At 48.4% G+C, this 26,221-nt stretch overlaps 1 protein-coding gene and 1 long non-coding RNA gene across 5 annotated transcripts; one reads left to right on the top strand and one right to left on the bottom strand.

Moving 5' to 3' along the window:
* Positions 1–1,633: 1,633 nt before the first annotated feature.
* LOC120402708 lies at positions 1,634–10,107 on the top strand. Of its 4 annotated transcripts, none has more exons than XR_005597275.1 (4): positions 1,634–1,767; positions 4,444–5,129; positions 5,718–5,900; positions 9,610–10,107. It is a non-coding gene; the product is annotated as an uncharacterized LOC120402708 (long non-coding RNA). The 4 variants fall into 4 exon arrangements; XR_005597273.1 differs by lacking the exon at positions 9,610–10,107 and adding an exon at positions 7,341–8,240; XR_005597276.1 differs by lacking the exon at positions 9,610–10,107 and adding an exon at positions 6,756–6,851.
* On the bottom strand, positions 1,732–12,184 carry LOC120402428 (zinc finger protein 501-like). The gene is made up of 3 exons (XM_039533066.1): positions 12,121–12,184; positions 9,951–10,071; positions 1,732–3,631 (listed from the first exon to the last, which is right to left on the bottom strand). Exons 2-3 carry the CDS (start codon positions 9,967–9,969, stop codon positions 2,346–2,348), a joined length of 1,305 nt encoding a protein of 434 aa, XP_039389000.1. The 5' UTR covers positions 9,970–10,071; positions 12,121–12,184; the 3' UTR covers positions 1,732–2,345.
* Positions 12,185–26,221: the final 14,037 nt, after the last annotated feature.

Here is a 26,221-nt window from a genome sequence, read left to right as displayed (position 1 = left end):
TGGCAATTCCCTCCCACATGAATGGGACGTCCCCACCAAGACCTATGATTGGGGTGACTCACTTTCATTACAATACCATATGGGCATATTTTACCATGTACTTACATTCCTCCTTCAATATGACTCATACACACCTCTCACAGTGATTAGGAGTATCAATAATTTACAAGCTTTTTCCAGTAGAGGTCTCACTGCTATGCTTCCTGAATAAATATCATAAAATCAGTATTAGGTGTGGCAAGTCTGAAAGATCTGAGACAGGAGTTGCTAGTGAATAAGTGACTCCTTTGCCAATTGGCACCAATGAGCTTTTGTCACAGATGCACTGAGCTACACAGTCACACCCTGTGATAATAGAAAGGCCAGCACCTCTCCTAGCTATTGGGTCATTGGTCACCATATCTTCCTTTATTGGGGTGGAAACAAAGAATTGAGTGAGTTCTCTTTCAACTTCAGTTCTTTCCAAATCCTTGGCCTTGGTTAGGGTAGATTTACAGTTCTCTGAAGTAGAATCTTTTACAAAACCACTCAACCATATCAGCAGTGTTAATGAGGAATGGCTTCCCAAAACATGCCCAGCTTTTCTTTAATTTGGTGGCACAGGTCCAGGCAAGGGACTGGATACAGGGCTAGATTAGAATCTGTTAGTTACCAGAGCTGGAGATTCTATTAGAAAATAGGTATTTTTCTGCAACTATTAGACTAACAACACTGATTTCATTTTATACACATTTTTAGCACCTACACAGGATAAATTCAACTAAACACCCACTTCTATTTCCTTCAACATCTGTCTCGTGAAGGGCAGCATCTCCCATAATATAGGGTAAGTTAGGAGAAATCTTCTGTAGGGCCTGGCTTACAAATGTTTTAGGAACCAAATACATGTGCATTTTACCTACTACAAAATCACCTAATGTGGAATTCTCTCCCCAGATCATCTGAGACAATATTGTCTTCAACAATTGAACTACACATGATCATATGCACTTCCTCCAATTAGCTGGGGTTCTGCTGTTGTTCACCTTTTCTGAGTGGAGATTTTAAATCTCTGCTGTTTCTTTGCTAGCATGTGCAGTGAATTGGAGAGTTCACTCCTGTTGACAGAACTGCACTTGAACTTTCTCCATGTCATCATGGAGGGATGGGGAAAAAGCAAAGCTGAAGTGAGAAATGATGACTTTAGCAAATGGTCATATGTCTTAAATTCTCCAATAAATCTGAGCTACATCCTATCAAACTGAACTAATATCCAATTGGGTGATGAAACAGCCTTCAGGAGAGATAGAATACATGACAACAAAAGTGTCAAGTCAAATTCTGGAGCAGGTTACATCTGATTATTCAAAATCGGGACAAGAGATTCTCCCATAACATTCTCCTCTGATTCATTCAAACATACTTCACTCAGCACTGTCTCAATAGTCAGTTATGTTATTTAGAACATTTTTACTATCCTAGCATCCAAATAATTGGGCGAGGTGGGGGTGGGGTGGGAGACAGACACCTTGCCAGAAGTGGCTTTACGAACAGATGGAACCTGCAATTTTAACTCTAAATGATCACACTGTGTTTGAGATCCATTTGAATTCCCCTTCCAGGTCTTTGACACTTTTATCTCCAGTCACAATGACTCTGATTTAAGATTAAAGAAGTGAAAGCATCATCTCCAAGCACAGACAGCTGAGAACTGTTCCTCACAGGACACTTTGAGAAGTGCATGGGTAGAATGTGATGAAGATAAACTCTGCATGGCTCAGAAAAAAGGTAACAGTTCTGTAGTGATGGGGAAGGAGGTAATCTCTGAGTCACTCCATCCCCTTCCAGTGTCACAGAGGCTGAAATCACCCCTTTTCCCCCTGCCCCTACTCCTCTTCATTTACATATAATTTGAAAAGTTCCCAATATAACTACTCTTCAGCACAACCCAGAGCAACATGAGATCAACTGGAAATGATATAATCTGTATCATTGTTGACTTTAACAATAATTTTGCAATAGAAGGAATGGTATATATGTGATGCTCTCTCGTTCTGGATAGGAAAGACACACTTGAAATAGTCATGGGACAATAGAGTTGATAGAAAGGACAAATAGATCAACTTTAAAACAGGGTGAATAGCAAAAGGCAAAGATCAGTCACTCATCTGGACAAGCTGAGGGATAATGGTGCAGCAAACAGTTCAAACAGCTTTAAAAGTTAGTATGTGGGAATCAGGAAAAGTATTAAAGAAAAAAGTATGGATAAGCCTTAGAGGTTTTTGTGGTGTTGATATCCCTTGCAGAGTCTCTCATAGCTAACATGGGCTGAGTGCGAACAGAAGGTATTCCCACACTCACTGCATTCATAGGCCCTCTCCTGCGTGGATTCTCTGATGCTTAATAAGGGTTGATCTCTGATTGAAGCTTTTCCCACACTCACTGCATTCATAGGGCCTCTCCCCTGTGTGGATTCTCTGATGTTTAGAAAGGTCTGAGCTGGTAGTGAAGCGTTTCCCACACTCAATGCATTTATAGGGCCTCTCACCTGTGTGGATTCTCTGATGTTGAAAAAGGCACGAGCTGCGACCGAAGGTTTTCCCACACTCGCTGCATTCATAGGGCTTCTCCCCTGTGTGGATTCTCTGATGTTCAGAAAGAGCTGAGCTGAACCTGAAACTTTTCCCACACTCATGGCATTCATAGGGCCTCTCTCCTGTGTGGATTCTCAGATGTTCAGAAAGGGCTGAGCTGCTAGTGAAGCTTTTCCCACACTCACGGCATTCATAGGGCCTCTCCCCTGTGTGGATTGTCTGATGATTACTAAGGTGTGAACTGTGACTGAAGGTTTGCCCACACTCACAGCATTCATAGGGTCTCTCCCCTGTGTGGATTCTCTGATGGAGAAAAAGGCCTGATCTTTGAGTAAAGTTTTTCCCACACTCACTGCATTCATAGGCCCTCTCCCCTATGTGGATTCTCTGATGTTCAGAAAGAGCCGAGCTGTGATTGAAGCTTTTCCCACACTCACTGCATTCATAGGGCCTCTCCCCTGTGTGGATTGTCTGATGCCTAGTAAGGTGTGATCTCTGAGTGAAGCTTTTCCCACACTCACTGCATTCATAGGGTCTCTCCCCTATGTGGATTTTCTGATGAGTAGTAAGGTTTGAGCTGCAACTGAAGGTTTTCCCACACTTACTGCATTTATAGGGTCGCTCCCCTGTGTGGATTCTCTGATGATTAATGAGGTGTGATCTGCGAGTGAAGTTTTTCCCACACTCACTGCATTCATAGGGCCTCTCTCCTGTGTGGAGTTGCTGATGCTTTATAAGGACTGAGTAGTCATATACGTTTTTTCCACACTCAGTGCATGTATTTTTTCTCTTTCCCATGAGGATTTCCTGCTGGGTTGTGGTTTCCTTGAGGTCTTTCTGAGTTCCTTGACATGAAATACATTTACCCACTTTCTCCCCTGGATGGTTTCCCTGCTTTCTTTCTGGTCTGTGATGAATCTCACATGATTGTCCCTGCTCATGACTCCTGGACACATTTCTTTCCAATCTTTGCGATAATGCTCTGTGTTTATCCACTTGCTCAACATTTTCCTGCTGAAAATTCTGCTCCTCTTTCTCATACACCATTGCATCACCTGCTGTGATAGAGACAGAAACCTCAAACAGGGATGGAAAGGGAAGACCAAACCATAAAAAGTTCAGGATAGAGGTCAAATAAAAATCAGGAACTGAACTCCCCCAAACTCTTCCCCCAAATGTAGTTGTAGGATTTTACGTTTGTATTTTATATAATTTAGAATGAAGGATAAAGAATAAGAATGTAGCATGTATTAAATGTATAAGTGCAGGGGTCAGCAACCTTTCAGAAGTGCTGTGCCGAATCTTCATTTATTCACTCTAATTTAAAGATTTCACATGCCAGTAATACATTTTAACGTTTTTTAGAAGGTCTCTTTCTATAAGTCTATAATTTAGAACTAAACTATTGTTGTATGTAAAGTAAATAAGGTTTTTAAAATGTTTTAAAAGCTTCATTTAAAATTAAACTAAACTGCAGAGCCTCCCGGACCGGTGGCCAGGACCTGGGCAGTGAGAGTGCCACTGAAAATCAGTTCTCGTGCTGCCTTCGGCACACGTGCCATAGGTTACCTACCCCTGTATTAGTGTATGATCTGATCATATCCTGCCAGCCACCCTTTTTGAGTAACAGAAAGGAATGGCCTAATGGGCCAATGGGTAGAGATACATCAGCCAGAATGTGTGTCTGGACTGATTTCAAGGCAGTAACAGACCTTTGAGGGTCACCAATTTGTTGTAGATTTAGCATTTTAAAATAAGTAAAAGAATGCCGTGATTGTTTTCTTTTGCATTGCAATTTGATGTTCCTGCTCAAAATGTTGTGTGTAAATTAATTCTGGTTTGTGTGTGAATGAGGAATGTGTGTTTTAAGAGATAAGTGTGAAGGCCATCGTTGAACCAGATGTACAAGGGAGGAACCGGAGACTGACACAAGGGCTCCAGAAGCCTGCAACACACTCCTAGTGAAATGTCAGAGGAGGGCAGATTGACGACTCTAAAGATGAGACAGGCACCTATCAGTGGGGACAAGACAGCTGTGACCAAAAACCAGCCTGGGAGAACTCCCTGAGGAACTTGATGAAAGAACAAGATAAAGGATGAGAAGGACAATTTAAGAAAATAAGCACTCGTCAAACAACAATTGATTACAATACGACGGTGCAAAACTCATTGGTCTCAATTAAGGAAAATCAGTATATAAACAAGGTGCCTTGCCATGAAACTCTGGGTTCGACCTGCCAAGACTTGCCCAAAGCATCGTGTCATGACTAGCAGAACCCGGCTCCTCCCTACCCGTGATCAACCTTGCTGGCCGCTAGATTGATCCGGACTCTGGACTGGTAACTATAACATACACTGGCGGGACAGTATGTTTGTGTGTGGTGTGACTAAATGGAAATACTAATTGTTGTTTCTTCAATAAATGCAGCATATTGACTTTTCCCCTGAAAAAGATCCCACGTGCTTCTTATAAGCATAACACTTTTGATGGAAAATTGCAAAAGGCTGAAGACATGGACTGTGATTGTTGAACATACTGCTAAATATTGCTAAAAGGTATATACCATACGTATAAAGTGATCAACCACTCAGGTGTGCACAGCCTCAGTCGTAGAAGATCCAGGCAATAGGGGGAGGATTAGAGTTCTAGCTCTGACCTGTCTGTGGGAGAAAACTATACAGATAAGATATATACAAACTGTCTAGGAGGTATATACACCCCTGGCAGGGGCAGCGAGTCCTATGGGCTCATGGTGCCTGGGCACCAGGAATATTCCTGGCCCAGGGCCCGGCTCCAGCAATGTTTGGGGCTGGGTCTCTCCCTTGGCCCCAACTTCTGCCCGTGGGTTCCCCCGACTCATCCTTTGGGCCATTTAAAACAGACCGGGGCCCCCACTCACCACTGGCAGTGCAGTGGAGCTGAGCGGCTTCCTCCGTGTTCACTCCACGTGTCTGCCAGCTCCTCCCTGCATCCCCTGGGCAGGGAGGCTGTGTCCTGACCCAAGTGCCCCTGCAGCCAATGGGAAGCTGTGGGGGCGGTGCCTGGGGGTAGCAGCACATGGAGACTCCTGGCCTGCCCTGCCTAGGAGCCCCAGGTAACCGCTGTTATCTCTTCCCCCCGCCCCCCCCCCCCCCCCAAAAAAGGTGGTGAGAATGGAGTAGTGGGCACTGCCGGGGGGCAGTGTCGTGAAGCAGGTGTCGCCGAGCAGGGAACAACACGGGTCCAAAATCAGCAGAGCAGACAACGGGCAAGACACCACACACAGAGGGCACTTCATGGCTGGCGAGAGCTAATTCCCAGACTGACCAGCAGGAGGCATCATGGTGGTGAGTCTCGATGCTACTACACTCTGTTAAACTAAACTGTGCAGGATATAGGAGTTTGGGCAGTGTAGTATTTTTTGTCAATGATATTGTGATGATTTCACAATTTTAAAGGAAATGATTGAGGAAAGGGATCAGGAGGGGTGGGGGCTAGTTGAGGAGCCCACCCTCCTTGCTAAACTGGTAGTGGAACAAAGCCTGTGTCCATGAAGAGGGATGGTTCAGCGACGAAAGCAGGGTTGGGCCCTGAGAAGCAGGTAGGCAACAAATAAAAAAATTGGAAAGCAGGTTGGAAGCCCTGAGGGTATGGTGGCAAAAGAAAAAATATATAAGTATAGGCCATGGGGAATTCAGATCCCTGGAACAATACTTGGAATGGTGAAATCTGAGTTGATGAAGGTGTCATTTGGGGAGATAAGCAAGTGATTTAAAAAAAAAGAGAGAGTGAGAAGTTAACTCTGCAGAGGCTAGAGGGAATAAGCAGTTGAATGTTGTAAAAATGTCAAAAGAAAAAGTGGTTTTGGGTGGTGGTTGTTTTTTTTTGCAGCCATTCTGAAGGGAAACTGGGCCCTTTTCCAAAGGAAAGTCTGTAAATAGGCCAGGCAAAGAGACAGTCTGATTGAAATCATTTGACTATGAACAATGTAGTCAAATTTGCTAAAAGAACACAATGGGTTTCTACTGGAACGTAACTGCCCCCAAATGTATACACATGTAATCTATGTACAGCTGTGTAAAAATTAAAAGCAGTGTAGAGAAGGTTAAGGAAAAAAAAGTATGTATAAATATATTGTGTAAATATGTGGAGTGTTTAGAACCTAAAGCAACACTTGCGTTTGTAAAATTCTTGTTCTGCAGGTTTAAGATGAATTGGTTTTGTTTTTAAATAATACCACTACAATCCATTTGAATCTTTCATTCAAAGTTGCAAAACTGAGAAACAGTTTTTGCCAGACACAGGTAACAAGTGTTGTTTGATTTGGTATTCAGCGTTTAACCTTTAAGGTACCTTAATGCTTTATAAGTTCACTATCTTTTTAAAAGACCAAAGTCATGGCTGCAGCACGGCAGTCAAAATCAGGAGAATGGGGTGGGGGTGGGGGGAGGGAATTCTGGATTTTTTTTTGGTTAAAAAAAAAAAAAAGAAATTAAAAAATATATACAGCACCCCACCTTAGGCTGGCTCTGTGTAATCAAACTGTCACTTTGCTAAGAGTACATAAAAACTCTGTGAGCACAAAAGAAAGTTAGACCTTATGTAAAAATTAATATGGCTACTGTTATATAAGTTAAACTATGGAAGGAATGTGCATTTTCCCCAAAATATGTGCAGTGTATATTGTAGAAGGGATAAAAGAAATGCAAACACATACCATGCTACTCAATTAAAATCCTATTAGGGCTCCAGAGGAAGCCACAATAGGTTGTGTTTTTCTTTTTCAGATCGCTGTGTGTTTTAGAAGCAGGAGTGAAAAGTAATCAAAACTCTGGAAGTTGATTGTGTCCCTTTTAAGACAGAGTCTCTAAGCTGCTAATGGCTTTAAATCCAAAAGCAAGCCAAAAAGTGTCTGCGTTAATGCAAATTACCTAACTGGTAAAGGAAGAAAAGAACTGCCCAAAAATTGTAGCACAAAGAAGTCAAACCAAAGGACAAGACGGGAGACAGGTAGATCAGAGGAAGATAAGGATACTAGTAGAAATGCCGGCCCCTACCGACGTCCACTCTTTAAGAATACTGCTAGGAGGAGTCAATTTTCTTAGACCTCATCTATAAATATGCTAAAATAATTCACCCACTGTGGAAACTAATTAAAAAAAAAGACAAAATGGGAATGTGGAAAAGAGCAGGACTCTGCTTTAACCCTGCTAAAAGCAAAGGCTCTCACAACCCCAGCCCTGCGTTTCCCTGATGAATCACAGCCTTTTGTTAAAAAACAAATGAATGTTTGGCAGCTAATAACATGGCCATGGCTGCCACACTATTACAGAATATTTAAAAAGGGAACCTTTAAATGGAGGAAAGGTGTCACTCACTAGAATCAAAATGGACAGGCCCTTACTCCATGGTGGATCGCCTTAGCCCATTGGTATAACTGCATTTAAAAAATAAAAATGGAAATGGATACGTGTTTCACAAATTAAACTGTTTATATAAACAATGTTTGAATTCTTTGCAGAAAAGGACATCCCAGAACCTGAGCACGAGTTGCTGCTTCACCACCACAATTTTAATCCTTCCAGTGTCACAGAGGCTGAAATGACACTTTTTTTCCCCTGTCCTGCTCCTCTCCATTTACATATAATTTGAAAAGTTCCCAATATAACTGTTCTTCAGCACAACCCAGAGCAACATGAGAACAACTGGCAATGATACAATCTGTATCACCGGTGACTCTAACAATAACTTTGCAATGGAGGAATGCTATAAATGTGATGCTCCCTGGCTCCTGATAGGAAGGGCACACGCGAATTACTCATGGGACAATAAAATCAGCAAAGAGTCCTGTGGCACCTTATGGGACAATGGAGTTGATAGAAAGGACAAATGGGTCCACCTCAAAACAGGGCAAACTGCAAAAATGGGCCAGTCATCTGGGCAAGCTGAGGGATAATGGTGCTGTAAACAGTTCAAACAGCTTTAAAGTTAATATGTGGGAATCAGGAAAATTATTAAAGAAAAAGAAAGTATTGATAGCCCTAGACATTTTTATGGTGTTGATCTCCCTTGCAGATTCTCTGGTGGCTAATATGGGCTGAGTGCCAAGAGAAGGTTTTCTCACACTCACGGCACTGATAGGGCCTCTCCCCTGTGTGGATTCTCTGATGTTCAGACAGGGCTGAGCTCTTAGTGAAGCATTTTCCACACTCGCAGAATTTATAGGGCCTCAGCCCTGTGCAGATTCTCTGATGTTTTATAATGGCTGAATAGTTACGTAAGTTTTCCCCACACTCAGTGAATGTGTTTTTTCTCTTTCCCCTGAGGATTTCCTGCTGTGTTGTGGTTTCATTGATGTCCTTCTGAGTTCTCCAACAGGAAAAACATTTACCCACTTTCTCCCCTGCTCTCTTTCTGGTCTGTTATGAATCTCACAGGAGTTTCTCTGCTCATGACTCCTGGACACATTCCTTTTCGATCTTTGTGATAATGCTCTGTGTTTATCCACTTGCTCAACATTTTCCTGCTGAGAATTCTGCTCCTCTTTCTCACATACCATTGCATCACCGGCTGTGATAGAGACAGAAACCTCAAACAGGGATGGAAAGGGGAAGGCCAAACCAAAACAAGTACTGGAGAGAGGTAAAATAAAAAATCAGGAACTGAACTCCCCCAAACTCTTCCCCCAAACGTAGTAGTAGGATTTTATGTTTGTATTTTATATAATTTAGAATGAAGGATACAGAATAAGAATGTAGCATGTATTAAATGTATTGGTGTATGATTTTATTCTATTCTGCCAGCCACCCTTTTTGAATAACAGAAAGGAATGGCCTAATGGGCCATCGGGTAGAGATACATCAGCCAGAATGTGTGTCTGGACTGATTTCAAGGCAGTAACAGACCGTTGAGGGTCACCAATTTGTTGTAGGTTTAGCATTTTAAAATAAGTAAAAGAATGCCATGATTGTTTTCTTTTGCATTGCAATTTGATGTTCCCGTTCAAAATGTTCTGTGTAAATTAAATTCTGTTTTGTGTGTGAATGAGAAATGTAGGTATTAAGAGATAAGTGTGAAGGCCATCGCTGAACCAAATGTACGAGGGAGGAACCAAAGACAGATGCAAGGGCACCACGAGGCTGCAACACACCTCTACTGAAATGTCAAAGGAGGCAGATGGACGACTCTAAAGATGAGACAGGCACCTATCAATGGGGACAAGACAGCTCTGATCAAAACCAGCCTGGGATAAAACCCTGAGGAACTTGATGAAAGAACAAGATAAAGGATGAGAAGGACAATTTAAGAAAACAAGCATTCATCAAACAACAACTGATTACAGCATGACAGTGCTGGTCGCAATGAAGGAAAATCACTATATAAACAGGGTGCCTTACCATGAAACTTTGGGTTCATCCTGCCAAGACTTCCCCAGAGAATCACGTTGCAACCAACAGAACCCAGCTCCTCCTACGTGTGATCAATCTAGCTGGCCCCAAGATTGATCTGGACTGGTAACTGTAACATTGACCGGCAGGACAGTGTATGTGTGTGGTGTTATTGAATGCATATGCTAATTGTTGTGTCTTCAATAAACAGAGTGTATTGCCTTTTCCCCTGAAAAAGATCCCATGTGCTTATTATAAGCATAACACAAATAGGAGATAGGAGGGGATCAATTTGGCCTTCACATCCCATTCAAATTCGCAGGGGGAAGGGAAGAAGCCTCTGCTTGGTGTCTACTAGGACCTACAGCAGGCCTGCACAACCCGTAAAGCGGTGAGGGCCATATTACTCCAAAGAAAACAGCTGAGGGCCAAACCCCCTTGGCCCCGCCGACCCCCCCAAGCGCCAAGCTCCCCCAAAATACAATACCCCAGCAGCACCGCCCACCCCACGGAAACAAACCCTCCTTCCCCAGTGCTGCCCCACCGAAACAGCAGTATTGAACCTTGGTAATATGTTATAGCAGGCCCCTAAGGTAGTATAATTAAGGTAAAAGAAAAATGTCTTTTTGTTGGAAGTAGAATAAGATATTCCCCCAACTTGGTAATCAATTACCCTGTTGAATGAATGAGGTGTAAATGAAGAAGGCGTGGAAGGCAGGACCTCCAGACAGCTGCAACCCTTGGAGAGGGGATGGGAGCCAGATCAGATCAGTAGAACAGGTCAGCCACCCACTCGCAGCTCGCCTCCTTAGCCTCCCTCCCCCACCACGAGCTCACCTGCCCAACCCTCTGTGACGTTATTGATATAAATTGGGACCATATAGAACATGGGTTGCAACCAAGGTCCTGCAGTGGCACCAAATCTTAGATAAAGGGGGTCATCTAAGGTGTCTAAGACCAGATTATGGGTTGCTGATTATAATTATGCTGTCTATATGTCTGTATCATTTTTAGTTGAAGTTATGAATGTTGGCTCTATGCTGTCAGTATTTCAAGTTGGTGCTGTGCTTCTGGGGGAAGCCTCCCAGACAAGCTGGTGTTAGCTCTGCCTAGCCTGTTTGATGGCCCATTAAAGGCCATCGGCTACACAATGGACCCATGGAGAGAAGGCAGACATGCCTTGTAACTCAGCAAAGTATGCAGGGACTGGCTCATGTGACTCCAGGCTCCATTTTGCTGTAAAATTCCACAGTGAAGACAAAGGGATTCTTACACCTGGAAAAGTCTATATAAGCCTAATGCCTCATCTCCATCTTGTCTTCAATCCTGCTTCTGACCTCTGGAGGAACTTTGCTACAAACTGAAGCCCTACACCAGGGACTGAGGACCCATCCCAGCGGGGGATGCATTCCAGAGACTTAATCTGAACCTGCAGTTTACTCCAGCACTGCTGCAAGCCTGAACTAAGAACTTTGTCATTACTGTATGTAATTGATTCCATTTAACCAATTCTACCTCTCATCTCTACCTTTTTCCCTTTGTAAATAAACCTTTAGATTTTAGATTCTAAAGGATTGGCAACAGCGTGATTTGTGGGTAAGATCAGATGTGTATATTGACCTGGGTCTGGGGCTTGGTCCTTTGGGATTGAGAGAACCTTTTTCTTTTATTGGGGTGTTGGTTTTCATAACCATTTATCCCCAGGACGAGTGCACTGGTGGTGATACTGGGAAACTGGAGTGTCTAAGGAAATTGCTTGTGTGACTTGTGTTTAGCCAGTGGGGTGAGACCAAAGTCCTTTTTGTCTGGCTGGTTTGGTTTGCCTTAGAGGTGGAAAAACCCCAGCCTAGGGCTGTGACTGCCCTGTTTGAGCAATTGGTCCTGATTTGGCACTCTCAGTTGGGTCCCGCCAGAATCGCTCCGTCACACCCTCCTTAGCCCACCCCCTCCCCCCGCAACTGCCTGCCACACGCCTATTCATCCCCTGTGGGACGCACAGTGAGCCCACGTGGGCCGCATGTTGTGCAGGCCTGATCTACAGGAAACCTAATTTACCCTGAGGATATGACCCCTGCTAGGGACAATAATAAACTGACAGAGCTCCCAAGGGCTTTGTAGGGGTTCCCAGATGTTTCCTTCAGGCACTTACAGATTCTGAGTTGGTTTAATGTTTCCTCACCTGTGCAGGGAGCTCTCAGGATCTCTCTTTCCTCTGAACCCTGGAGGTCTGAGACCCATGGCTCTTCCCCTTGTTCCAGCTCAGAGATCACATCAGGTTTGGAAACTGGAAACCCTGCTCAGATGAAAGAAAATAAAGGAGTTAACTTGATTTCATAACTTTGTCATACAAAATAAATCTATTAATTTAACTTCAGTGCTTAGTGTGAGCTGGTGTGCATGGGGCAGTCCTCACTGCCAAGGTCAGGGCAGGCTGAAAAAGGCAGAGCAGATGCTCCTAAAACTGGTGGTTAACACTGAAGTTAAACTCACCGACCAGTCACAAACTGTGCTTCTGATTCCCCAAACTCGTTACTGAGAAGCTGAAAAAAGAAATCACACAGCCCCGTTTATTGCATCCCAGTTCTCTGACTCTCTGTAGGTCCAGTACAGTGAGAGGTTATTTAAAAACTCTGTGCACATAGACAAACTGTTCTTCTGACCCCAAAGGGTCAGCCACATCACCAGGTCAGTATAGGTTTGGATCTTACACAAAATACCATGTTGCCTGCCAGTCCTTTAGCATCTAAACTAAAGGTTTATTGTAAAAGAAAAAAGAAGGGAGTTGTCAAATGGGAAAGCAGTCAGATACATTCCAAAATCTATATATCAGGTTCTTAGCAGTATTGGTGAGATGCTGGCTTGAAAGTCCATCTGGAACACAGACACAGTTTGGACGGGTCATTCAGTCCTTTGTTCAAGGCTTCAGTTTGTAGAAAAAGTTGCTCCAGAAGGTCTGAAGACAAAATGGAGATGATGCAGCTGCCCTTTATATTCTTTTGGCCTTGTAGCTTCTACTTCCTGTGTCCCAAACACAAGCTTCACAGCACATGGCATGGAAGAGCCTTGGAGTTCTCAGTACACAGGCTGTGATGCTCAGTACACAGGAGTGGGGCAGATTGACCTGGGAATGTTGCAGGGGAGTTTTACTGGGACTGTCTGCATTAGGGATGGGATAGCAGGGGATGACTTCACTTGAGGGATGATACCTGAGCCTGTAACCTGAGCCAGGAGGGGGGTTGGAGCCAGGAGAACTGGACACGTTTGCCCGGGAAACTGGACAAAGGCTGGAGGAGGAGCCGGGGGAAGGCTGGGTGAAACTGCTGGAGGGGGTTTTCAGTTTGCAGCAGTCTGGGGAAGCAGAGGGAACCCCAAGGCTGGGGTCTAAACTCCCTGTTCCCTTCACCCCCCCAACCCCAAAGGGACCTGACTGAGGGGTCCTGGTTGTACCTACAAGCTCGGTTTGGGACTGTGTTCCTGTCATCTAATAAAACTTCTGGTTTACTGGCTGGCTGAGAGTCATGGTGAATGAAAGGAAGTGAGGGTGTAGGGCTCTGACTCCCCCATACTCCGTGACAAGTGGTGGCAGTAGTGGGCTTCCTGCAGTAAGTGACTGGTAAGCAGTAAAACAAAGGGGGATTGATGGGGACCGGTGTGCTGAAGATTCAGAGAGGAGTGGTTTTGGGGGGCGGAGGAGCTACGCTTAACCCCTGGGAGTGTGTAACCAGCGAGAAGGACTGCAGTAATGGGGTCCCCCTGGGGACTGTGGTGAGCAGGCTCGGGGCAGAGTCGTCTGTGGCTTGACCCTGGGAGAGAGGTGGTGACCTGGAAAAGGTCTGGCACACTAGGGGTTCCTCCTGGAAACCATGGGGAGCTGAGAGCACACAGGCCTGTGAGTGGCCAGCTGGAAGATATATAAGAAGCGCCTTAAGAGCGACCTCGTCGAGCTGTGCAGGCAAAGGTGGCTGCGCATTGGGAGGCTCACCAAAGAACAGCTGATTGCCCAGCTAGAGGAGAATCGGTTGGAGGAGCTTGTCCCTGTCTCTGAGGGAAGCAGCCCAGCAGATGAAGGGCAGGCACCAGTATCTGTCCCATCTGGGAGTGGTCAGAGAGCTGCCGAGGGCATCCCAGGACTCCTTCTACCTATTCCTAGGGAAAGGGCTGGGAAGAGCCCAGCAAATACCGAGGGCACCATGACCCCAGCAGCCATAGTCGCCGCCATCACTGAGCTATGCAAGAAGGGGAAGCCAGACAAAGTTGTCTGGACCAAGGAGCGCCAGACGGCTCTCTGTGCGCTGAAGGAGGCTCTAGTCAGTGGCCCAGTTCTGGCAAACCCAGACTTTGTCAAGCCCTTTATGGTGTTCACTGATGCCTCAGACAGGGGACTGGAGGCAGTGTTAATGCAAGATGATGAAAAGGGGGAGATGCACCCCACTGTGTACCTGAGCAAGAAGTTCCTACCCCAGGAGCAAAACTACGTGGCCATGGGGAAGGAATGCCTGGCTGTGTTGTGGGTCTTTAAGAAACTAGAGCCATATCTATTTGGGCGACACTTCATCGTGTACACAGACCACTCTCTCCTGACCTGGCTACACTACATGAAAGGAGCCAATGTCGAGCTCCTGAGGTGGAGCCTGCTCCTGCAAGATTATGATATGGACGTGGTCCATAGGAAGGGGAGTGCCAACATGATAGTGGATGTGTTGTCCAGAGAGGTGGCACTGAACTTCCCCAGGTCACTGGTCAGAGTGACCCTGCTCAGTTCAGTCTCGAAGGAGGGGAGAGACATGACACAATAGGGAGTGTGGCAGATTGATCTGGGAATGTTGGAGGGGAGTTTTACTGTGACTGTCTGCGTTGGGGATGGGATAGCAGGGGGGGATGTAACCTGAGCCAGGAGGTGGGTTGGGGCCAGGTGACACGTTTGCCCGGGAAGAGCTGGGAAGAGCCAGGGGAAGGCTGGGTGAGACTGCTGGAGGGGATTTTCAGTTTGCAGCAGTCTGGGGAAGCAGAGGAAACCCCAAGGCTGGGGTCTAAGCTCTTTGCCTCCCCACCACTGCCCCGAGGGACCTGACTGTGGGGTCTTGGTTGTACCTACAAGTTCTGTTTGGGACTGTGTTCCTGTCACAGGAAATGAGGGTGCAGGGCCCTGACTCCCCCACACGCCGTGACACAGGCATACCCCTGCATCTCTTGCTGACTCAATAGGTGTATCCCCTTAGTTCTTTCCATGGGTTCATTGTACAGCTGATGACCCTGGATGGGCCATTCAACAGGCTAGGCAGTGCTGATGCCAATAGATGTGGGGGCGTCACCCAGAAACGCTGCACAAGTCTGGAAATACAGATATACCCTACATATCTATAACTCACAATACAAAGGTGATACAAATATAGAAACAAAATTATCATACTTGGAAAATCATAACATTTTCACTGACACCTTACATGGCATATCTAGCACAATTAATTGCAATAGTTTTACTAATAAAATAGTAATACAAAGTATCTCACAATTCCATACAGTGTCACACTTAGTAAAATGGTGAATTCCCAAGGCCAGCTCCCCAGGTCATTGAAGATGCCAAACACTTTGCTTCTGAGGGATTGAAATACCCACATATCTGCTGGGAACACACAGACACGGTGTCAGTCTGTACTCCTATGTTCACTCTTCTAAAAAATTATGACCAATTTTGTACATAATATGGCTTGTGAGGTATCATTAGAAAACACAATCTACTGAATATTATCCTCCTGTTAAAATGTGTAGCAACACTGAATGTAAATGAGATTTTAGAGTATGATATTACTGAAAAAGTTACAATTCTGGGGAACACCCACAGACCAGTTCCTCAGAGACAGCAAGGCAAACAGCTGGTCAAATAGCCATTCTCAGGTGGGGGAAGGTGTGAAGAAGACATTTACATTCCATCATAGGGATCACTTGAAGCTCGTATCTTCAACAGACAGCCTGGCACCATGACTTAGCTGAGATTGAAGTTGTTTCTAATAAAGGACTGAATTACAGAAAGGTGAGGAAAATGCTTGACACACTCACTCTCTCCCCTTTCCCTCTGCTCATGATAAATCCTGAAGAGCTGAACTTGGGCAGCAGGGGTGGGATAGGGGGAGTCCTGGCTGAAAGGAAAGCCAGCCTGTCTCAGCATATGGTGAAAAACATTTGCTTTCAATCCGTTTTAGCTTGTTAACTTAGACGCTAGTTTTTATCTTGTATTTCTTTTCTAACCAATTCTGACTTTTATGCCTCATTACCGTAGTAACTTGAGATCTTCTTTTCCCTGGTAGTTAACAATCTTGGTTTATTGTTTATCCAACCAGTGTGGTTGGATTAAAGTGTGTTGGAAACTCCATTTGGGATAACAAGGCTGGTACATGTCATTTTCCACTGATAAAATGACAGACTTCATATGAGCTTGTGTTGTTCAGTAGTGTGCTGGACAGGGAAAGATGCACATTTCTGGGGGAAGTCTTGGAACAGAGAATTTTCTGGGGTTCCCCTGTGAGGTACTGTAATTCGTGAGTCACTGACTAGCAGCACTCAATACTGTGTAGCTGGGAGTGAGTTACATGCTGGAGACTGTGTTAACTGCCCAGGAGTGGCTGTTCTCACAGTAAAGCAGGGTAAAAGGTACCCCAGCTTGGGAAACTGAGGGGAAACAGCTGTTCAACAGTCCAGATTGCTCTGTGGTTAATGTCACAGACATTCAATTTCAAAGAGTCTCCTAAAACACAGAGAAAGTAAATCCATGTCCCAAAAATTGAAGTCTCCAGAGAGAGGGCAAGTCTCCCTGACACTGCTTCTTGCTGACAGACAGGTCCAGAGACAATGAGAGAGTCACGGGGAAGCTGGGAACAGTAAGAATGGGCTGGTGGGGTTCAGTGGAGAAAGGGAACAGGAAGGGCAGGGATATCACTGAATGCAGGATCTCAGCAGTACTACATGTCAGGAGAGCACATAGTGCAGCCCATTGAAAAACATAATCCCAACTATACATACAAAATGATGGGGTCTAAATTAGCTGTTTCCACTGAAGAGAAGGATCTTGAAGTAATTGTGCATAGTTCTCTGAAAACATCCACTCAAGGCGCAGAGGCAGTCAAAAAAACCCACCCAGAATATTGGGAATCGTTAAGAAAGGTAATAAGACAGAAAATATATCGCCTTTATATAAATCCATGGTACGCCCACATCTTGAATACTGCATGCAGATGGGGTCACTCCATCTCAAAAAAGATATATTGGAATTGGAAAAGGTTCAGAAAAGGGCAAAAAAATGATGAGGGGTATGGAACAGCTTCTGTATGTGGAGAGATTAAAAAGCCTGGGACTTTTCAGCTTGGAAAAGAGATAAGGGGGGTATGAGAGAAGTCTATAAATCATGACTGGTGTGGAGAAAGTAAATAAGTGTTATTTACTCCTTCTCATAACAAAAAGACTAGGAATCACCAAATGAAATTAATAGGCAGCAGGTATAACACAAACAAAATGAATTATTTCTTCACACAACACACAGTCAACCTGTGTAACTCTTTAACAAATGATGTTGTGAAGGCCAAGACTATAACAGGGTTTAAAAAAAAAAAAAAAAAGATAAATTCATGGAGGACAGGTCCTCAATGGCTATTAGCTAGGATGGGCAGGGATGGTGTCCCTAGCCTCTGTTTGCCATAAGCTGGGAATGAGTGACAGGAGATTCATCACTTGATGATTCCCTGTTCTGTTCATTCCCCCTGGGACACCTGGCATTGGTCACTGTCAGAAGACAGGGTACTGGGCTAGATGGACCTTTGGTCTGACCCAGTATGGCTGTTCTTATGTACTAGGGAACTTAGTGAGTCCAGTGTAATGGGAGGGAGTAGGAAAATCCCTGGGTGTGGAGAACACTGGGAAATTAGAAGCTATAATTCAGGAGCAACGGACTCTAATTAGTCTGAAAAAGCAGAATGTGAAAAATAAGAATCAGGTCATGTGACTTAAGGAATAGAGCCAGAAGAGAAGAGAGATTGTGGCTATTACACACCGTGATAGGGGAGCAAGACTCTCCATGTCTCAGGAAGTTTCACTACCAACCTAAGCCATTTTAACAAGCTGGGGTGCAATCCAGAGCAGTGAGGAGCTGTGTCATCTGTAATCCTGGGTGAGATTCAATGTTCTGCAGCTGGAGCTCCCTGTCTGGATACCCCCAGTCAGCATTCAAGGATGCACTGAGTGTCTGTGTGATAAGTAACCCTGGACTGGCAGCTCTGACTCCTACAGCCTGCTTGTTATACCCCAAGAAGGCATATTGGGGCGATGCTGAAACAGGACAGAGGAGAGGTGGCATTGTGGGGCTGGTGTGAACCTTATCTCTTCTTTTCCCCTTCCAAGAACTGAAGGGACAGTAACCCTTACCCAGCGAGGTCACATTCTCATAGTGCTCCTGCATGACGTCTCTGTAGAGGGCTCTCAGTGGGATCCAGCAGAGCCCCCTCTGCCCTGGTGAAATACACAGCCACCTCCTCGAAGGTCACCAGCCCCTGAAACAGCAAGAGCCCAACACTCAGGACCTGCTGCACCACTCACAACCCCATTGTTCATGGAGGACAGGAGCCAAACAGAAGCTCTGGGTAGCTCGCAGTCAACAGAATCTCACCCCACCCCACTCAGAGCATCCAGAAAACACCAGGGTGAGGGGATGAAGAGACAGCCCCTTGTCTCTCCCAGCAGATCCATCACACACCTACTAGCCACAGACTCATACAGGAGATGGAGCCCCTAGCAGGGTCCAGGGAGAGCTCCCCGGTAGGAAGCCCAACACCCTCCTCATTCTGAGGAGCTGGATATGAAGGGAGGGGAATCTCCCCTAAACCTGACTAGTGGGTGCCCCTTCATATCTCACAGCAGCCGCTGGTTAGGCTCCAGCACTATGAATCTGGTCAGTTTTCCTAGCCCCATGTAGGTGGGTTATTTTCTGTTAAAAAATTAGGGCATTTCCACCACCACCCAACCTCATGGGTCTGTTCCCAGAATCTAGGCCACTTATTAAACAACTCCCAGCAGGTTTGCCCCTCCTGCCAGACTAAGCCCACAGAGACATTTTTAACCTCCCTTCTCCCTCCCCCCCCCATCCCATAACTAAGTCTCTGAACACAAGGCTAGAAAAGAGCAGAACCAAAGGAGTCACTTTCGACGATTCCTTCTGACACTGACCCCATGGCAGCCACACCCCAGCAGGAGGGATATAGAATCAGGAACTGGGTTTTCCTCTGTCTGAGCCTCATCTTGTCCACAGGAAAGTGACTCTACCCAGGGTGCAGTAATACATCTGTCTGGGCAGATTAGAGATCTGGAAATCTCTCTCAAAACTGTTCTCTCCCATTGCCCCTTTCAATCTCTCTTTCTCCTTCTATCTCCTTTTCCCTGTCCCCTCTCCCTGCCCATCTGATAGGAAAGTCCCATTCCTGGGTTGTTTGCTCCCCCATGGCTGGATTTGCTCCTGCAATTGCTAATGGGAGGACAAATGACCGGGAGGGCTATTTGTGTAGAGTCATTTTAATGCCAGACCCCAGCATTTTCCCTTGGTTTCTTCCAGTTACCTGGAGTCTCTGGCTCAGAATTTAGTACTAACAGGGCCCAGAGCTGCCCTAGGGGGCTAGTACCAGATGGAGAAAGTCATCACCTGGGCCAGGCAGAGAAGAAGCTTTAATTAAGGTCCCTTCCCAGCACAGAACCCCGCTGAGGGAGCAGCAGCTGCTAAGCCTGGTCTCCCAGATCACAATGGAGGCTGCAGTGGCTGAATATCCTGAGCAGAGAGGGACAGAGTTTGAGCAGCTTCCCTCCTTTAGCTCTGTGGGGAGAGCAGCTAATGAGAGCCCCTCCTCACAGGGAGAATCTCATTTGCCCAACTGTGCATGTGGAGTCACTCCTCGTCTTTCCATGCAATGATTGTGGATTATCAATCATGGTCTCAGTGAAACCAGATTTCAGAAAGAACGAGTCCAGAATGCTGTGGAAGAGACCATTGTGTGGCAGTGCTAACCCCCTTCCCACCCTCCTCACCCACTAGATCTAGGACAAGGACAGGGGCAGGGGGGCATGAATTTTCCCAAGGGAACTGGAAGTTTCTGCAGATTTCAAGAGGAGAGAAAAGCAAAATCTGTGATTTCACCTCACAGTGTTTGATAAGTGACTAGAAAAAGTTCTCACGGTGACTGGGCCTGGCCGGGGAATGCTGGGAAGTGCTTGGAGCCAGGATTCTGGCACAAGTTGATCAGAGAGAAGGAGCGAAGTCAGGAGCAGTCCCCAGAGCCCACAGTCAGGGTCCCCAGACACCCCCCCCAGCCAGGGGCCCACCAGATATTCCTTGGGACACAGCCCCCAGAGTCCCTGGCCAGGGGCCCCAGACACCCATTAAAGCCCCACCGGCCAGGGAATCCCCACCAGACCGACTGCCAGGTTGGGAATACCAAAGGGTTCCCCCCCAGAACCCTCAGGAGCCAGGGACCCCCCCAGAGGACACCCCACTGGAAACTCAGTCCCTCGCTGCCCACCTGGGATTCCCCCACTCCTGCTTGGACCCCCACCTGACCTCCAGTAGGATCTGCCCTGCCATTCACCTGGAGCCGCCTCCTCCCCCCAGCGGGACCCCCTGATGCTTTACAGTGGGACCCCTCACTCTGCTTGCCTGGCATCCCCTGACCTAGTTCCAGGGATCCCAACAGGAGCCAGTGGGGGAAGCCCAGACAAAGACCTTGGCACAGCACCAGGCTCCCTCTAACCCCCTGCTCCACCTCCCCAAGAGACACCCACCCCCACTGCTCTGCAGCCAACAGACCCCCAGCGATACCCACCTCCAGGACCCATAGCCTCAGGGCTAGGCACATCAGAACCACCCCCTGAAGCCCCAAATCTCCAGAACCCACCAACCTGACATGGGTACCCCCTGCCCAGCCACCCAGAGGCCTCCCCCTACCACAATGTCCCTTCATCTCCAGCTGCAATCTCCCCACACAGAACCCCCCCCACCCCAAGCAAGTGTTACCTCACAGTGGATAGGGAGTTACCACTGCCCCCTGCTGGCCAGTCACACAGGCAGAGGGAGCCCTGGGAGATGCTGCTTTAACAGGAGAATGAAAGGCCTGGAGGGCCAAAATAGGTAAGAAGTTTCCATGCCTGTCACTAGCAAATAATGGCAACCATGGATCCACCCCAGAGGTGGCTACAGCTTAGCACTGCGGGAAGCAACTCCTCACAGAGACCATTTGTAATGGGGTTTGGGATACTTCTCAACTCACACTGCCCTCAGAGTGACCTCCTCATCCCGTGCCAGCTGGAGAAAAGAGAAGGGTCCAGCCAACTCTCCTGGTACCAGCTGGGAACCACTGATCCCCCAAACAGGGGGACGCCTCTGGATTTGAAGGGTATTAAACGTGTGTCTGGTCTCTTTCACTGGCAAACATTTTAACAGAGCTAAATGAGGAAGAAATGATTCTCAAAGGAGACAGGGAAAGATGATTACTGGGCAATTTAACCCCCTGAAACAACCAGGATGGAGAAGGACTCAGGGCAACAGGTTCCCTCCAAGGAAGGAGAAGTTGCTGGTATTTAGAGATATGGGGAACAGCCCCAAACCCGACAGGATTTTTAATTGACATTTGATGATGACATAGAAAGAGGCAAAACCTGAGATTTGAGATCAATGCTTAGAAATAAAAGAGAAAGGGTGGAAATCTGAGCCATTTTGGATCCATTTTTCCAAATTAGTGAGAGGAAAGTGGAAAATCAGAGGGATTTTTAACCTCATATCAACAACTGATATAAATCTGTGTGTATTTCAGATCAATATATGATAAATGAACACAGCAGAAATGGGCAACATTTGGAAACATTTTATATGCATATTCAAGAATCTGAGAAAAGGTGTAAATCTGAGGGGTTTTTTTATATAAAGTATTTTATAGTTAGAGAGACAAGGAAAAACTCAGGGCATATTCACTTAGCAATAGACAAATAGAGGGACAAATCTTTAGGGTCTTTCATAACAATCTTTGAGATCTGCAAAGAATACATGTCACAAGCTAAGCAATCGATAACATGAGAGAAAAACACCAAGATCTGAGGGGATTTTATATTGCTATTAAATAACTAGAGGGAAAGGGGGGACTGTTTGATTGGATTTTATATGACTGTCCAATACATAAACAGAAAGTTAGAGTTCCCCCCTCTGCCACCGTTCACGTGGGCAGCAGGGAGCCCTTTGAGGAGCTGCTTTAAGAGGGCAAAGGAGGATGGGGGAGCTGGAAGGTCCCTGGATGAGGGAAGGGGGCGGCAGTGGGGGATGGGGACAACTGTGTTGGTAGTTAGGGGGCAGTAACTGGGATTGGGAAACCGGGGTCCAGACAGTCCCCATGGGGGACACGTGCCCCTCCTGTCCCCGCCCTGGCAGAGAACGGGCATCTCCTCCCTTCCCCACGCCTGGGGCAGCCATGTTCTGGGGAATGACCCAGGGCAACAATTTCCCACCTAAACAGGAACAAATCGCTGCAGATACAATGGGGGGGGGGGAATCCCCCACATCAAAGAGATTTTAAATGGACATTTGAGAATCATGGAGAGACCAGGGGGAAATCAGGGGAGTCGAGAGAGCGGATCATTGGAGGGGGGGAATCTCCCTGGATTTTATAGCCCCGTGTGAGATGCTGAGCAAGAAAAGGGGCAGACCTAGAGAGAATTTGTATCAGGGGGTGAGAGGCAAGTGGCACAAACAGGGACAGGATCCAATTAACCCCTCCCCCCCCCCCGGGAATTTCCTGGCTGCCCAGAGACAGTTCAAACCCCCCCCCCCTTCCCCCGCCGCAACTCCGGCTTCTCCCGCCGGGCCCCGGGCTCCGCCCCCTCATCCCAGCGGGGCCGGGGCGGATCCTGCTGCAGCTCCCCTGGGGCCGAGGCAGCTCCGAGGCTTCTCCCAGGTCCCCGGGGCAGAGAGTCACTTTCCCGCCCGGCCCCAGCGGCCCCCCAGGGTCTCTCACTCACCGGGGGCTCCGGGCCGGGGCCGGGGCGGGCAGAGCCCGGGGCTGCCCAGGGGGCGGGGCCCAGCTGGAGAAAGCCCCCCCCCGGCCGGGCACGGAGGGATTAATGCCCCGCGCCCCCCCGCGCACAGACCCGGGAGCAGCAGCGGCTCGGCCCGGGCCCGGCTCACACGGAGGCGGCAGCTGCAGCTTCAGTCTCCTGCTCGCACGGGGCATGCGCAGTTTCCCCTGCTGAACCCCTCCCTTACCTGGGCTGGAGAGGGCGGAAGCGGCCCCGGGGCAGGCTGGGAGATGTAGTTCCGGTTGCGTTTCCCGGCTCTGGGCATGCGCAGATCGGGGAAGGGGGCGGAGTGTGATCAGCTGCTGGGTGAGCGCCGCGCGGTTGCTGCTCCATTGTGACCGGGGAGCCCGGGCGGAGCAGGAGGGTCTGTGCCGGGGAGACCCATTAACCCCCCGTTCCCGGCCCGGGCCCTGCTCCCGCTGCGGAGCTGCAGCCTCCAGGTACCGGAGCGAGCCCCGGGGGCGGGGCCGGGGCCGGGCGGTGACTCTGCCCCAGTGTCCGTGGGGGGGACCCGGCATCTCGCAGCGCCGGGATCTGCTCCCCGGGGGGCTCGGAGCTGCTGCCCCGCAGGAGCCCAACGCCCCCGGGCCCGGCCAGGCTCTGCCCTGGGGCCCCACTGGGGTCCCTGCGTGAGGCTGGGCGGGGGGTGAGACCGGGCGGGGGGGGTCCTGGGGGGAGACCTGGGAAAGGGGCGGGTGGAAAATGTCTGTGCAGCCCGGACATGGCCGGGGGAGGAAAAGAGCCGGTGACCCCCGAGGAGCGGGGAGAGGAAGGGGAGGCTGAGATCCCCTCGGATTTACCGCTACCCCCTCCCGTGGGGACGCCCCATCCTCTCCCGTCCTGCCCCCTTTCAATCTAGAGAGCAACGAGCAACATCTAGGGTGACCCCTCCTCCAAATCCCTGAGAAGTTCCCTGTTCTCCTCCCACAATTGTGCCCCATTTTCTCTCCATTTCACCAGGGTCCAGTTCAAATCTCAGGTTTGGGGTGTTTCACCCCATTTTTACCTGCCGTGATTTGTCCTTGGTTAGGTGAGAAATCGTTCCCCTGGGTCATTTCTGAACTGGGCAGAGGGTTAATGGGCAGAGGCTGGGGGAGCCCTGAGACAGGGACACCTCTGGGCTGGGCTGGGCTCGGGGACGGGGGTGGGGGTGGGGGAACTCTCTGCTGGCAACAGGGCATGGAAAGGCCCAGGAAGGGGAGGGAGGAACAAGCATCCCCCATGGAGAGGGCCCAGCCCCAGGTTTCCCAGTCCAGCTACTTCCCCTCCTGCTCCCTGCCCAACCCAGCAGCTCCCCCCCCATCACCTGCTAGTCACATTCCCAGACCCCACTGCCAGCCCCTCCCCACAGCCAGTGACCTTTTGTCTCCAGCCCCACTCCTTTCCCCTGTGAAAGCCACATCACCCAGGGCTCCCTGATGGCCATGTGAATGTGGGGCAAGAAGAATCCATCCCATTCTGTTGTTGTTTGAATATCCCTGTATAATCCCCTCAAATTTCTCCTCTTTTCTCTTGAACTGTTGAATGGTGACATAAAATCTCCCCAGATGTTGGTGCTTCTCTCTTATGTTGCCAAATATTTAGTTTGTTCCCCATTTTCTCCTCAGTTCTGAAATACCGATATCAAATTCTTGAAAATCTTCCCACTTTTCTCCCCAGGTGTCTGACTGCGATCAGGGCTCTTATTGTACTGAGTATGGCCCAGGCCTGGCCTGAGATCAGGTCCCCCAGTGTGCTGGGTACTGCACAAACCCTGACCGAGTTTGGGGAACTGGTTGTGCCAGGAACTGCACAGACCCCTGCAGAGAGCAGGGACCTTGTTGTGCCAGGTGCTACAGTGACCCTGACTGAGCTCTGGGCCCTAGTTGTGCCAGGCCCTGCGTCAACACCAAGTGAAATCAGGCTCCCATTGTGCCAGGTGCTGCAGAGGCAGCAAACAGAATCAGAGAGCTTGTTGTTCCTGGAGCTGCAGAGACCCCGAGTTAGATCTGGGCCCTGTTCTGCCAGGCGCTGCGGAGACCCCAACAGAGGTCAGACCCCACTGTTGTGACAGGTGCTGTGGAGACCCCAACTGAGATCTGTGCCCCTGTTGCGCTGGGCACTGTAGAGACCCCACAGACATCAGGCCCCCCACTGTGCCAGGTAAAACTGAGACCTGGACCGAAATCACGGTCCCCCTTGTGCCGGGCAGCGTATGACTGTGGCACAGATTTCTGCCTCCATTGTGCTGGGCACTTCAGAGACCTCGACTGAGATCTGTGTCCCCATCGGGCCTGGCACTGCACTGACCCTGACCCAAATCACGCCCCACCACTGTACTGGGCATTGCACAGATCCTGACAGAGATCCTGCCCCACGCTGGTTCCCTTGCTGCTACTGGCAGAGAACCGCTAAGCCAGGGGTGTGTCAGGGCTCCACCCTCTGGCTGAGGCGTCGGGTAAATTTCTTCCTCTCTCGAGGCACCAGGTGAAACAGCAAAAGAGCCGACTGTCGGCAAACAAGGGTTAATAAAGGAATGAAAGAAAAGAAATGGTGGGGGGGGGGGAACTGTGGACAGGTCCCTTCAGGATATGGGCCTCTCTTACTTCTGGGGGCCTTGGGAGTGTCTTAGTCCCCTTCAGAGTTTACTGGGTCTCCAGCACAAGTTTCCGCCTGCTCCTGCTTTGAGCTCTGGGGATCCCCACCCTCCCTCGGTGAAGACCAGAGCCCTGAATGCTGCCAGCCCTCGCTTTGGAGATGGAGATGCTCCACAGACTGGTCCCTTCCTAAGGTTGCTCCCCCCCCGAGTAGAGTAGGTCTCTCCTGTTAACTCCTGCTCCAGTCCTGGCATGGTTTGCAGGTGTGGAGGGGCTGGGCCAGTCCAGACTAAAGCAGCAGTTTAACCCCTTCTGGGCCAGCGGGGGGCTTATTTAGCCCTTCACAGGCTCCCAGACCCAGGGAATGGCCCCCTATCAGCCCCATGCCTGATGTGATGGGGCGACCCACTGGCAGCATCGCCCTTGAGGGTGCTGCTCCCTCCTGCTCCCACGCCCTCCCCTCCCCCCTTTACTGCCACCACAATGCCTGTCACCTTCACTTCCTGAGGGGTGACCCCAGAAGGTGGGTTTTGTTATCCCTCTCCCTACCCCCCAGGAGCCATTGTGCACCCTCCGTCACTCACCTCTGTCTCCGGAGACAAGGCGGTTCCTGGG

The sequence above is a fragment of the Mauremys reevesii genome, linkage group 1 (genome assembly GCF_016161935.1).
Source record: "Mauremys reevesii isolate NIE-2019 linkage group 1, ASM1616193v1, whole genome shotgun sequence".
Classification (NCBI taxonomy): Eukaryota; Metazoa; Chordata; order Testudines; family Geoemydidae; genus Mauremys; species Mauremys reevesii.
This window is presented reverse-complemented; position numbering and strand designations above follow the sequence as displayed.